The sequence below is a fragment of the Papilio machaon genome, chromosome W, assembly GCF_912999745.1.
Source record: "Papilio machaon chromosome W, ilPapMach1.1, whole genome shotgun sequence".
In the NCBI taxonomy this organism is placed as follows: domain Eukaryota; kingdom Metazoa; phylum Arthropoda; class Insecta; order Lepidoptera; family Papilionidae; genus Papilio; species Papilio machaon.
The window spans coordinates 9385678-9399761 of NC_060015.1; the positions used below are offsets into that span (position 1 = coordinate 9385678).

Consider the following 14084-nt stretch of genomic DNA (forward strand, 5'->3'; position numbering starts at 1 on the left):
GGGCCTCGAAGAGCGCCTCCAGCCCAGTCCGGAGTCGTGGTTGGCGGAGTTTCCATCGGCGTCGGGAGCACAATGAAATACTTAGGTCTTGTTCTCGACAGCCGATGGAACTTCGAGGAGCACTTTCGGCGTCTCGTCCCAAAGCTCGTGGGAGCGGCTAGAGCCCTCAGTAGGCTCCTGCCGAACTTGGGCGGACCGAGCTCGCGGTGTCGCCGCCTTTACACAGGTGTGGTGCGATCCATGGCGCTCTACGGAGCGCCTATTTGGTCGGACGCTCTGACCGCCCGTACTAGGGCCCTTTTACGTGGGCCCCAGAGAATCATGGCGGTCAGAGTGATCCGAGGATATCGCACCATATCATGTGAGGCGGCCTGTGTGTTGGCGGGGACGCCGCCCTGGGATTTGGACGCCGAAGTGCTCGCCGGTGTTTACTGGCGGCGAGCGGATGCCCGTCTCCGGGGAGAACCCCCTCCTCCAGTGCAGGAACGTACGTGGCGGCAGGCGGCAGAGGCCGAACTTGTCGTTCAGTGGCAGGAGCGGCTTTTAACGCCGTCTGCCGGCCACCGCACAATTGAGGCGGTCCGGCCCGTCCTTGAGCTATGGACGGGCCGGAAGCATGGAGCTCTCTCTTTCCACCTGGTGCAGATCCTGTCGGGGCACGGTTGCTTTGGCAGGTATCTGTGCAGGGTGGCGAGACGAGAGCCCACCGAGGAGTGCCACGAGTGCGGCCACGTGGAAGACACAGCGCAACATACGCTGGAGTCATGCACTCATTGGTCGACCCAGCGGGCCGCACTAGTGGCGGCAATAGGAACGGACCTCTCGCTGCCCGCCGTCGCTAATGCCATGGCGAGCAGCGACAGTTCGTGGCAAGCCGTCGCCTCCTTTTGCGAGGAGGTGATGACGCAAAAGGAGGCGGCTGAGCGGCGGCGGGAGGACGATGCAGTCGGTAATCCTCTCCGCCGCCGCAGGGCCGGGCGCAGGCAGCGTGCCCAAGACCGCCGCATGCCCCCATAGTGGCAGGGCTCCGGGCGGTGGACCTGAGATAGCCATCGCCCGCCGAGCGTCAAAATTGATCTCGAGGTGGAAGGCGCACTGTAATGTTCCCGGTGCGCCTTACATGAAGTTCGGGGACCCCCAGGTCCCCACAAAGGAGGGTCTGCTTTGTCGGACGGCGCTGACCGGGTCGCGGAAGATTGCGCAAGTGTTCCCGTGACCCGGTCACCAGGCGCGTGGCGGAACTTCGTTGGGTTTTTAGTGGGTATTCCGGCCACTTCTTCTTGGCCGGCGAGTCCCACATACCCTCCCGGAAACGGGAGGGATGCGGAAATGCATTTTAGGTAGGGCTTTTTTTCGCCCCGCGAACCAAACACTAGACGGGTGGAGCGCAGCGATGCGCTATCTCGATGGCGGGTCCGCCGGTCTTTGACCGGTGGGCGAGGGCTTCGCCCACCGTCGGATAACCCGCAATCCGCACTGAGCGGACCGGGGGCCCTGCGCACTGAGCGCGGGGCTGCGAGGAAGAAAACCTCTCTAAAAAATTACCCGGTGGCAACACCACACTTGGCCGTCCACTGGTCATTTTGATCGGTGGACGCCAAGCAAACCGTAATCCGCACTGAGCGGACCGGGGGCCCTGCGCACTGAGCGTGGGGCCGCGAGGAAGAAAACCTCTCTAAAAAATTACCCGGTGGCAACACCACACTTGGCCGTCCACTGGTCATTTCGATCGGTGGACGCCAAGCAAACCGTAATCCGCATTGAGCGGACCGGGGGCCCTGCGCACTGAGCGTGGGGCCGCGAGGAAGAAAACCTCTCTAAAAAATTACCCGGTGGCAACACCACACTTGGCCGTCCACTGGTCTTTATGATCGGTGGACGCCAAGCAAACCGTAATCCGCACTGAGCGGACCGGGGGCCCTACGCACTGAGTGTGGGGTCGCGAGGAAGAAAACCTCTCTAAAAAATTACCCGGAGGAGGAGTACACGCCCATTGGGCGGTGCTGGGCGCGGCGTGCACCGAGGTGCAGTCGTGCGGAGTGGAGGGGTGTTTTTCCCGCGGGGCTATGCCGGACAGGGCCTCCCATACCGGACAGGCCCGCGAGGAACACCAGTGGACCCTGAGGGGTCGGAGGATGGTGGGTCTTCAAGGCCCTCGGCGCGATAGGGTTGGTCAACCCGGCCTCCCTATTGGGCAAAACGACGTTGTGCGGCAGCACTCTAAACTGCAGAGGACTTTGGTCGGTGGATGGCGGCCTTATAGGTCGTGCGTTGATGGAAGGGGGACCTCACCCTGCTACCAAAGGCGGTTTCCGGTGTCCGATAACACTGGACAAAGTATGAGATGGCAAGCCAACAAAACGAAATACCCCAGGAGGGTACCTCCGGCACTGCCGGAGGAGAATCCCTCCCCGTGGCCACGGCCGCGGGCTGCCCCGCGTATTCTGGGGGGGGCAAGGACTGCTTTTCCTATACGACGACTCAGGCTAGAATAATGGAAACGATTGCACGCGATCTGGATTCGGAGGTGACGAGGCGCCCGTCGCTGGACGGCGTCAAAATGAAAGAGGCGAGAGTGCGGCTGGAACGCTTGCCGATCGCGGCACCCAGCGATGCATCGGATGGAAAGACGAGAAGTGACAGGATGGAGTGCGATGGTGGAGCAGCGTCCGATTCGGACTGCAGCATCACCGTCGCTGCCGAAAGAGGGCCGATTTCGGATGCCATGGCAGCGATGCTCGGCGCCAAACGGCCCCGCCTCAGTGAGGGGTCCACGGACGATGAACGGACGGCGTCCCCAGTGACGGCAAGGTGGCGCCAACAAGAGAAGAGGGCAGCGGCCAAGGCTCGCGCCAAACAAAAGGAGGAAGACCTGGAGAAAGAAGCTGAGCTCGCTCGCTTCCGGCGCGAGACGCGGTCCGCGTTGTTTCCCCGACCTGACGATAGGACGGGAGAGAGGTGTGCCGCTCAGCTCCAAGAGCAGGTGCAGGAGGACTTGGCCATTATTGAGAGGGTCGCGTCCAAGTCCTCCAATTTGAAGGGCAACTTTGTGCGAGCCCTGAAGGACGCTGCGGTATCAATTAAGGAAGCCGTGGAAGTCCTCGGGGCCCGCACACTATCGGAGGAGACGTGCCAGCTCCAGGCGGACAACGCCCGCCTGCGGGCCGAGATGGATGCACTCCATAAGGAGCTAGCAGCCATAAAGGAGGATCTGCGGAAACGGGGTTCCGCAGTCTCCTCCCACCCGGATGCGACAGTGAAGGCCGTCCCCGCATCACGGTCCCCACAAACACCGAACGAGACGTCCTCTGTGGAGGAGATCTGTCGCGCAGTAATGGTCCAGGTCGGAGGCATGATGAACGCCCGCCTGGCCTCGCTTGAGGACAGACTCCTCCCGGAGAGGAACCTGCGGCCGCCTCTCGCGGCCGATAAGAAGAGAGACGGGAGCACGTACGCTGCCAAGCTTGCGGGGCAGCCGACGGTGCCCGCCAAAGGAAGAGACCAGGGAGCGGCCAGGCAGGCGGCGCAGAAAGTGCCAGCCCAGCCAGGCACCAGCGGCACCCAACGAAAGGCTCCCGCTGCGCCATCGCAGCGCCCGCCGGGCCCCGCCCAGAGCCGGCCCGAGACACAGGGCACGAGCGCCCCCTCACCCGCTACTGCGGAAAAGGGGAAGAGCAAGAGAAGGAGAAAGAGGAGAAAGAATAAGAAAAAGAACTCACCACCCGGGCAACAGCAGTCGCAGCCCGTGGTTGGTGAGTGGATAAAGGTGGGGCCCAAAAGGCGACAAAAGGAGAAGGCTGGTGCCGCCAAACTCCACGCGCCCCGGTCGTCTGCGGTGGTCATTACGCTGCAGCCGGGTGCATCAGAGAGAGGTGCCACTTATGCAAGCGTCCTCGCCTCGGCAAAGGAGAGGATTAACCCGGCCGAGTTTGGAGCCCAGGGCGTTCGCCTTCGGAAGGCTGCCAACGGGGGTCGTATTTTTGAGTTCCCAGGCGCCTCCAGTGGCGAGAAGGCGGACTCCCTGGCCCAAAGGCTGCGGGAGGTCCTAGATGGTGAAGTAGTCCGCGTCTCCCGGCCTACTAAGTCGGTGGCGCTGCGGGTGTCAGGCTTAGACGACTCTACCACCGATGCCGAGGTGGTCGCCGCGATTGCTGCAGTGGGAGGGTGCCCCGCCGAGCAGCTGCGGGCCGGCGTGATGTCCACCGGCCGCGACGGACTGGGATCAGTGGTTGTCCAGTGTCCCGTCGCGGCTGCGAAAAAGATCGTGACCGCTGGTCGTCTTCTGGTGGGCTGGGTGTCCGCCCAGGCTAGAGTGCTGGATGCCCGGCCAATGAGATGTTTCAGGTGCCTGGCTCCCGGGCACCTATCCGGCCAGTGCCAGGGGGTGGACCGCTCCGGACTCTGTTTCCGGTGCGGTCAACCAGGGCACAAGGCCCGCGGATGCACCGCTGCGCCTCACTGCGTGGTCTGCGCTGCGGCCGGCGTGCCGGCGGAGCACCGAGTCGGCAACAAAGCCTGCGTCTCCCCACCCAAGGGGAAGAGAAGTAAGAAGGGAGGTGGGGACGGTCAGAACTCGACGGTCGGACAGCCCACTGCCTCACCCCTACAGGCGGCGCCGCCGCAGGCCGAGGAGGTTGCTATGGTCGTTGAATAATGGCCCTCAACCTCCTCCAAGCCAACATCAATCACTCCGCCAGAGCTCAGGACCTTCTGTTCCAGAGCATGGCGGAGTGGAACATCCACGTGGCGGTGGTGGCCGAGCCATACCGGGTCCCGGCTGGGGACGATTGGGTGGGAGACGCAGACGGGCTGGTGGCCCTAACATCCCGGTCCATCGCAGGCTCTCCGGCCTTCGCGGACGTGGTCCGAGGCCGGGGATACGTTTCGGCCCTCGTCGGCGACATCATGGTGGTCGGAGTGTACTTCTCGCCGAATCGGAGTCTCGCCGACTTCGAGTCTTTTCTTTCTGAGGTCGGCGTCCTGGTAGGCGGAAGTCGCTCCGCCCGGGTGCTCGTCGCGGGGGACCTCAACGCCAAATCCTCGGCTTGGGGGTGCCCGGCGACAGATCCGCGAGGCCGGGAGCTAGAAGATTGGGCGGTGGAGACCGGACTCGTGGTCCTTAACCAGGGGTCGGTCAACACGTGCGTGCGGCGTCAGGGCGGCTCCATTGTTGACGTCACCTTCGCCGATGCCGTCCTGGCACGCCGTGTTCGCGGCTGGCGGGTGGCCGAGGACGTGGAGACGCTATCGGACCACCGGTACGTGAGGTTCGACATCTCCGCGTCCCCGAGCCCAGTCCCAGGCCGGCCCCCGAGCGGGGAGGGCCCACGCTGGTCGCTGTCGCAGATGGACCGGGATTTCCTGGTCGAGGTCGCTCTCGTGGAGGCGTGGTTCTCTGCGCCCCGAGAGTCTGTGGTCGAGGTCGGTCAGGAGGCGGCGCGGTTGGGTGCGGCTATGTCGCGTATCTGCGACGGGGCCATGCCTAGGGTCCGTTCCGTCCCCTCCAAGAAGCCGGTGTACTGGTGGACCGCCGAGCTCACGCTGCTGCGCGGTTCTTGCGTGGCGGCGAGACGCCGGTACACCCGCTACCGTCGGCGGAGGCGTCGGGACCCGACTGAAGAAGAGCGGCTCTACTCCCTCTACAGAAGTGAGATCCAAGCCCTGCGGGTGGCGATCGGCGCTGCGAAGGACAAGGCGAATGACGAGATGCTGAAGACTCTGGATATCGATCCATTCGGGAGGCCCTACAAGGCCGTGCGGCGAAAGCTCCGGTCTAGGGGTCCCCCCATCACCCAGAGTCTTCAGCCTCATGAAGTCAACACGGTGGTCGCTGGCCTGTTCCCGCCGGCAGCTGCCGGTTTCGTGGCGCCGGAAATGGCTGACCCCACTGTAGACGGAGGAGCGGATTCAGGTGCACCGCCGGTAACGGAGGAAGAGCTGAGGGCGGCGGTGTTGCGCATGCGCGCTAAAAACACTGCCCCCGGCCCCGACGGTGTGCCCGGTTGCGCCTGGGTTCTAGCGCTGGAGCCGCTCGAACCGTGGATTCGGGCACTTTTCCAGGCCTGCTTGGAGCGGGGCCAGTTCCCGAGTGAGTGGAAGAAGGGGAAACTGGTCCTGCTCAAAAAGGATGGACGTCCGGCCCACGAGCCGTCGGCGTACCGGCCGATCGTTCTGCTGGACGAGATCAGCAAGCTCTTTGAGCGTGTCGTTGCCGCTCGTCTCGTCCAGCATCTGGAGAGGGTGGGGCCGAATCTCAGCGCCAACCAATTCGGCTTCCGCACTGGCAGGTCCACCCTTGACGCCATTGCGCGGGTGAGGACCCTTGCGGAGGACGCCGAGTCCCGGGGTGAGGTGCTGTTGGCGGTGTCTTTAGACATTTCCAACGCCTTCAACACCCTGCCCTGGGAAACCATCAGGGAGGCGCTGGGATACCACGGTTTCCCGCCGTACCTCAGGAGGATCGTCGCGGCCTACCTCTCCGAGCGATCGGTCGCGTACCCAACCAGCGTCGGCTGGTCTCAGAAGGCTACGTCGTGCGGTGTTCCGCAGGGGTCGGTTCTCGGGCCGCTCCTGTGGAACATCGGGTACGACTGGGTGCTGCGCCTGCCCCTCCCGAGCGGCGTCGAAGTCGTCTGTTATGCCGACGACACCTTGGTGACGGCGCGGGGCAGCACCCACAGGGAGGCCCGATGCAGGGCCACGGCTGGCTTGGCCATAACGGTGGCTAGGATTCGTCGCCTGGGTTTGGAGGTTGCATTGCACAAGTCTGAGGCCATGTATTTTCACGGGCCTCGACGAGCACCTCCAACCCAGTCCGCGGTCATGGTGGGCGGAATTTCCATCGGCGTCGGGGGCACTATGAAATACCTCGGACTCGTCCTCGATAGCCGATGGAAATTCGAAGAGCACTTCCGGCGTCTCGTCCCGAAGCTCATGGGGGCGACTGGGGCCCTTAGCCGGCTCCTGCCAAACTTGGGCGGACCGGGCTCGCGGTGTCGCCGCCTGTACACAGGCGTGGTGCGGTCGATGGCGCTTTACGGCGCACCCATCTGGGCGGATACTCTGACCGCCCGGACTCGAGCCCTGCTGCGAAAACCGCAGAGGGTCATGGCGGTCAGAGTGACCCGTGGCTACCGCACCGTGTCGTGCGACGCGGCCTGTGTGCTGGCGGGGACGCCGCCATGGGACCTAGACGCGGAGGTGCTCTCCGGCGCCTACTGGCGGAGGGTGGAAGCCCGATCCCGGGGGGAGATCCCTCCCCCGGATCAGGAGAGTGCGTGGCGGCGGGCGGCGGAGGCGCAGCTCGTCACCGAATGGCGGGAGCGGCTGCTTACGGCGTCCGCCGGCCAACGCACCATTGAGGCGATCCGGCCCGTCCTCGAGCTCTGGACGGGTCGGAAGCACGGGGCTCTCTCGTTCCGTCTGGTGCAGGTACTCTCGGGACATGGTTGTTTCGGGGCGTATCTGTGCCGGATTGCGCGGCGAGAGCCCAGTGCGAGGTGCCATGAGTGCGGCCACGCTGAGGACTCGGCCCAGCACACCCTGGAGTCGTGTGTGCACTGGTCGGCCCAGCGCGCCGCACTCGTGGCAGTAATCGGGACGGACCTCTCGCTGCCTGCTGTCGTCAACGCGATGGTGGGTAGCGAGAGTTCCTGGAACGCTGTCGCCTCCTTCTGCGAAGAGGTGATGGCGCTGAAGGAGGCGGCGGAACGTCGGCGGGAGGAGGACGCAGCCGCGGACCCTCTTCGTCGTCGTCGCGACGGGCGCAGGCGGCAGGCGCACACCCGCCGTCTGCCTCCGTAACAGAAGAGCTCCGGGCGATGGACGGCCTATTGCCCTATCGCCCGCCAAACTTTCGGGTGTAAGGCGCTCCCTAGCATTGGGTGCGCCTTTAAGACGTGTGTTGTGGGGACTCCTTACATCTTTGTCCCCACAAGAGGAGAGTCCGAGTGGACAACGCCGGTTGGGTCGCGGAAGATTGCGTAAGTGTTCCCGTGACCCAGCCACAAGGCGGAATGGAGGGCCCGAGGGGTTTTAGTGGGTATGGCCGAACGACTTTAGGCGAGTCCCACACTCCCTGCGCCACTGCACATACAGGCCCGGCGCAGGGGTGCGTAACTGCATTTCCCCTCGTATAAAAAAAAAAAAAAAAAAAAAAAGGTACCACGGACCTGCTCGGTCGTCCGAGTGGGCGGAGAGGTGAACTCCAACGTGGCGCGTCCCCGGGTGGTGGATAGGGGAACGCCCCGGCATACTGCTGGGGTAGGGCTTTTTTCGCCCCGCGAACCAAACACTAGACGGGTGGAGCGCAGCGATGCGCTATCCCGATGGCGGGTCCGCCGGTCTTTGACCGGTGGGCGAGGGCTTCGCCCACCGTCGGATAACCCGCAATCCGCACTGAGCGGACCGGGGGCCCTGCGCACTGAGCGCGGGGCTGCGAGGAAGAAAACCTCTCTAAAAAATTACCCGGTGGCAACACCACACTTGGCCGTCCACTGGTCATTTTGATCGGTGGACGCCAAGCAAACCGTAATCCGCACTGAGCGGACCGGGGGCCCTGCGCACTGAGCGTGGGGCCGCGAGGAAGAAAACCTCTCTAAAAAATTACCCGGTGGCAACACCACACTTGGCCGTCCACTGGTCATTTTGATCGGTGGACGCCAAGCAAACCGTAATCCGCACTGAGCGGACCGGGGGCCCTGCGCACTGAGCGTGGGGCCGCGAGGAAGAAAACCTCTCTAAAAAATTACCCGGTGGCAACACCACACTTGGCCGTCCACTGGTCATTTTGATCGGTGGACGCCAAGCAAACCGTAATCCGCATTGAGCGGACCGGGGGCCCTGCGCACTGAGCGTGGGGCCGCGAGGAAGAAAACCTCTCTTAAAAATTACCCGGTGGCAACACCACACTTGGCCGTCCACTGGTCTTTATGATCGGTGGACGCCAAGCAAACCGTAATCCGCACTGAGCGGACCGGGGGCCCTACGCACTGAGTGTGGGGTCGCGAGGAAGAAAACCTCTCTAAAAAATTACCCGGAGGAGGAGTACACGCCCATTGGGCGGTGCTGGGCGCGGCGTGCACCGAGGTGCCGTCGTGCGGAGTGGAGGGGTGTTTTTCCCGCGGGGCTATGCCGGACAGGGCCTCCCATACCGGACAGGCCCGCGAGGAACACCAGTGGACCCTGAGGGGTCGGAGGATGGTGGGTCTTCAAGGCCCTCGGCGCGATAGGGTTGGTCAACCCGGCCTCCCTATCGGGCAAAACGACGTTGTGCGGCAGCACTCTAAACTGCAGAGGACTTTGGTCGGTGGATGGCGGCCTTATAGGTCGTGCGTTGATGGAAGGGGGACCTCACCCTGCTACCAAAGGCGGTTTCCGGTGTCCGATAACACTGGACAAAGTATGAGATGGCAAGCCTACAAAACATACTACCCCAGGAGGGTACCTCCGGCACTGCCGGGGGAGAATCCCTCCCCGTGGCCTCGGCTGCGGGCTGCCCCGCGTATTCTGGGGGGGGCAAGGACTGCTTTTCCAATACGACGACTCAGGCAAGAATAATGGCAACGATTGCACGCGATCTGGATTCGGAGGTGACGAGACGCCCATCAGTGGATGGCGTCGAACTAAAAGAGGCGAGAGTGCGGCTGGAGCGCATTCCGATCGCGGCACCCAGCGATACGTCGAATGCAAAGACAAGAAGTGACAGGATGGAGTGCGATGGTGGAGCAGCGTCCGATTCGGACTGCAGCGTCACCGTCGCTGCCGAAAGGGGGCCGATTTTGGACGCCATGGCTGCAATGCTCGGCGCGAAACGACCCCGCCTCAGTGAGGGGTCCACGGACGATGAACGGACGGCGTCCCCAGGGATGGCAAGGTGGCGCCAACAAGAGAAGAGGGCCGCGGCCAAGGCTCGCGCCAAACAAAAGGAAGAAGACTTGGAAAAAGAAGCTGAGCTCGCTCGCTTCCGGCGCGAGACGCGGTCTGCGTTGTTTCCCCGACCTGCCGAGAGGACGGGAGAGAGGTGTGCCGCTCAGCTCCAAGAGCAGGTGCAGGAGGACTTGGCTATTATCGAGAAGGTGGCGTCCAAGTCCTCTAACTTGAAGGGCAACTTTGTGCGAGCCCTGAAGGACGCTGCGGTTTCAATTAAGGAAGCCGTGGAAGTCCTAGGGGCCCGCACACTATCGGAGGAGACATGCCAGCTCCAGGCGGATAATGCCCGACTGCGGGCCGAGATGGATGCACTCCATAAGGAACTAGCAGCCATAAAGGAGGATCTGCGGAAACGGGGTTCCGCAGTCTCCTCCCACCCGGATACGACAGTGAAGGCCGTCCCCGCATCACGGCCCCCACAAACACCTAACGAGACGTCCTCCGTGGAGGAGATCTGTCGCGCAGTAATGGTCCAGGTCGGAGGCATGATGAACGCCCGCCTGGCCTCGCTTGAGGACAGACTCCTCCCGGAGAGGAACCTGCGGCCGCCTCTCGCGGCCGATAAGAAGAGGGACGGGAGCTCGTACGCTGCCAAGCTTGCGGGGCAGCCGACGGTGCCCGCTAAAGGAAAAGACCAGGGTGCGGCCAGGCAGACGGCGCAGAAAGTGCCAGCCCAGCCAGGCACCAGCGGCACCCAACGGAAGGCTCCCGCTGCGCCATCGCAGCGCCCGCCGGGCCCCGCCCAGAGCCGGCCCGAGACACAGGGCACGAGCGCCCCCTCACCCGCTACTGCGGAAAAGGGGAAGAGCAAGAGAAGGAGAAAGAGGAGGAAGAACATGAAAAAGAACTCACCACCCGGGCAGCAGCAGTCGCAGCCCGCGGTTGGTGAGTGGATAAAGGTGGGGCCCAAAAGGCGTCAAAAGGAGAAGGCTGGTGCCGCCAAACTCCACGCGCCCCGGTCGTCTGCGGTGGTCATCACGCTGCAGCCGGGTGCGTCGGAGAGAGGTGCCACCTATGCAAGCGTCATCGCCTCGGCAAAGGAGAGGATTAACCCGGCCGAGTTTGGAGCCCAGGGCGTTCGCCTTCGGAAGGCTGCCAACGGGGGTCGTATTTTTGAATTCCCAGGCGCCTCCAGTGGCGAGAAGGCGGACTCCCTGGCCCAAAGGCTGCGGGAGGTCCTAGATGGTGAAGTCGTCCGCGTCTCCCGGCCTACTAAGTCGGTGGCCCTACGGGTGTCAGGCCTAGACGATTCTACCACCGATGCCGAGGTGGTCGCCGCGATCGCTGCAGCGGGAGGGTGCCCCGCCGAGCAGCTGCGGGCCGGCGTGATGTCCACCGGCCGCGACGGACTGGGATCAGTGGTTGTCCAGTGTCCCGTCGCGGCTGCGAAAAAGATCGCGACCGCTGGTCGTCTGCTGGTGGGCTGGGTGTCAGCCCAGGCTAGGGTGCTGGATGCCCGGCCAATCAGATGCTTCAGGTGCCTGGCTCCCGGGCACCTATCCGGCCAGTGCCAGGGGGTGGACCGCTCCGGACTCTGTTTCCGGTGCGGTCAACCAGGGCACAAGGCCCGCGGATGCACCGCTGCGCCTCACTGCGTGGTCTGCGCTGCGGCCGGCATGCCGGCGGAGCACCGAGTCGGCAATAAAGCCTGCGTCTCCCCACCCAAGGGGAAGAGAAATAAGAAGGGAGGTGGGGACGGTCAGAACCCGACGGTCGGACAGCCCACTGCCTCATCCCTACAGGCGGCACCGCCGCAGGCCGAGGAGGTTGCTATGGTCGTGGAATAATGGCCCTCAACCTCCTCCAAGCCAACATCAATCACTCCGCCAGAGCTCAGGACCTTCTGTTCCAGAGCATGGCGGAGTGGAACATCCACGTGGCGGTGGTGGCTGAGCCATACCGGGTCCCGGCTGGGGACGACTGGGTGGGAGACGCAGACGGGCTGGTGGCCCTAACATCCCGGTCCATCGCAGGCTCTCCGGCCTTCGCGGACGTGGTCCGAGGCCGGGGATACGTTTCGGCCCTCGTCGGCGACATCATGGTGGTCGGAGTGTACTTCTCGCCGAATCGGAGTCTCGCCGACTTCGAGTCTTTTCTTTCTGAGGTCGGCGTCCTGATAGGCGGAAGTCGCTCCGCCCGGGTGCTCGTCGCGGGGGACCTCAACGCCAAATCCTCGGCTTGGGGGTGCCCGGCGACAGATCCTCGCGGCCGGGAGTTGGATGATTGGGCGGTGGAGACCGGACTCGTGGTCCTTAACCAGGGGTCGGTCAACACGTGCGTGCGGCGTCAGGGCGGCTCCATTGTTGACGTCACCTTCGCCGATGCCGTCCTGGCACGCCGTGTTCGTGGCTGGCGGGTGGCCGAGGACGTGGAGACGCTATCGGACCACCGGTACGTGAGGTTCGACATCTCCGCGTCCCCGTCCAACCCGAGCCCAGTCCCAGGCCGGCCCCCGAGCGGGGAGGGCCCACGCTGGTCGCTGTCGCAGATGGACCGGGATTTCCTGGTCGAGGTCGCTCTCGTGGAGGCGTGGTTCTCTGCGCCCCGAGAGTCTGTGGTCGAGGTCGGTCAGGAGGCGGCGCGGTTGGGTGCGGCTATGTCGCGTATCTGCGACGGGGCCATGCCTAGAGTCCGTTCCGTCCCCTCCAAGAAGCCGGTGTACTGGTGGACCGCCGAGCTCACGCTGCTGCGCGGTTCTTGCGTGGCGGCGAGACGCCGGTACACCCGCTACCGTCGGCGGAGGCGTCGGGACCCGACGGAAGAAGAGCGGCTCTACTCCCTCTACAGAAGTGAGATCCAAGCCCTGCGGGTGGCGATCGGCGCTGCGAAGGACAAGGCGAATGACGAGATGCTGAAGACTCTGGATATCGATCCATTCGGGAGGCCCTACAAGGCCGTGCCTGGCTAGAACCTGGCCTGGGTTCTAGCGCTGGAGCCGCTCGAACCGTGGATTCGGGCACTTTTCCAGGCCTGCTTGGAGCGGGGCCAGTTCCCGAGTGAGTGGAAGAAGGGGAAACTGGTCCTGCTCAAAAAGGATGGACGTCCGGCCCACGAGCCGTCGGCGTACCGGCCGATCGTTCTGCTGGACGAGATCAGCAAGCTCTTTGAGCGTGTCGTTGCCGCTCGTCTCGTCCAGCATCTGGAGAGGGTGGGGCCGAATCTCAGCGCCAACCAATTCGGCTTCCGCACTGGCAGGTCCACCCTTGACGCCATTGCGCGGGTGAGGACCCTTGCGGAGGATGCCGAGTCCCGGGGCGAGGTGTTGTTGGCCGTGTCTCTAGACATTTCCAACGCCTTCAACACCCTGCCCTGGGAAACCATCAGGGAGGCGCTGGGATACCACGGCTTCCCGCCGTACCTCAGGAGGATCGTCGCGGCCTACCTCTCCGAGCGATCGGTCGCGTATCCAACCAGCGTCGGCTGGTTGCAGAAGGCAACCTCGTGCGGTGTTCCGCAGGGGTCGGTTCTCGGGCCGCTCCTGTGGAACATCGGGTACGACTGGGTGCTGCGCCTGCCCCTCCCAAGCGGTGTCGAAGTCGTTTGCTATGCCGACGACACCTTGGTGACGGCGCGGGGCAGCACCCACAGGGAGGCCCGATGTAGGGCCACTGCTGGCCTGGCCATAACGGTGGCCAGGATCCGTCGCCTGGGTTTGGAGGTTGCATTGCACAAGTCGGAGGCCATGTATTTTCACGGGCCTCGACGAGCACCTCCGACCCAGTCCGCGGTCATGGTGGGCGGAATTTCCATCGGCGTCGGGGGCACTATGAAATACCTCGGACTCGTCCTCGATAGCCGATGGAAATTCGAAGAGCACTTCCGGCGTCTCGTCCCGAAGCTCATGGGGGCAGCTGGGGCCCTTAGCCGGCTCCTGCCAAACTTGGGCGGCCCGGGCTCGCGGTGTCGTCGCCTGTACACAGGCGTGGTGCGGTCGATGGCGCTTTACGGCGCACCCATCTGGGCGGATACTCTGACCGCCCGGACTCGGGCCCTGCTGCGAAAGCCGCAGAGGGTCATGGCGGTCAGAGTAACTCGTGGCTATCGCACCGTGTCGTGCGACGCGGCCTGTGTGCTGGCGGGGACGCCGCCATGGGACTTAGACGCGGAGGTGCTCTCCGGCGCCTACTGGCGGAGAGTGGATGCCCGATCCCGGG

At 64.0% G+C, this 14084-nt stretch overlaps 2 protein-coding genes across 2 annotated transcripts; both read left to right on the forward strand.

Annotated features, from left to right (window-relative positions):
* Positions 1-2344: 2344 nt before the first annotated feature.
* LOC123723119 lies at positions 2345-4654 on the forward strand. The gene has a single exon (XM_045685672.1). The coding sequence runs from the start codon at positions 2345-2347 to the stop codon at positions 4652-4654; it is 2310 nt and encodes a 769-aa protein (XP_045541628.1).
* A 4753-nt stretch (positions 4655-9407) lies between these two features.
* LOC123723120 lies at positions 9408-11717 on the forward strand. Its single transcript, XM_045685673.1, has one exon. The coding sequence runs from the start codon at positions 9408-9410 to the stop codon at positions 11715-11717; it is 2310 nt and encodes a 769-aa protein (XP_045541629.1).
* Positions 11718-14084: the final 2367 nt, after the last annotated feature.

Excerpts from the sequence above, each read along its gene's own strand:
- LOC123723119 (XM_045685672.1), top strand. The coding sequence starts at position 2,345 with ATGGCAAGCCAACAAAACGAAATACCCCAGGAGGGTACCTCCGGCACT.
- LOC123723120 (XM_045685673.1), top strand. The coding sequence starts at position 9,408 with ATGGCAAGCCTACAAAACATACTACCCCAGGAGGGTACCTCCGGCACT.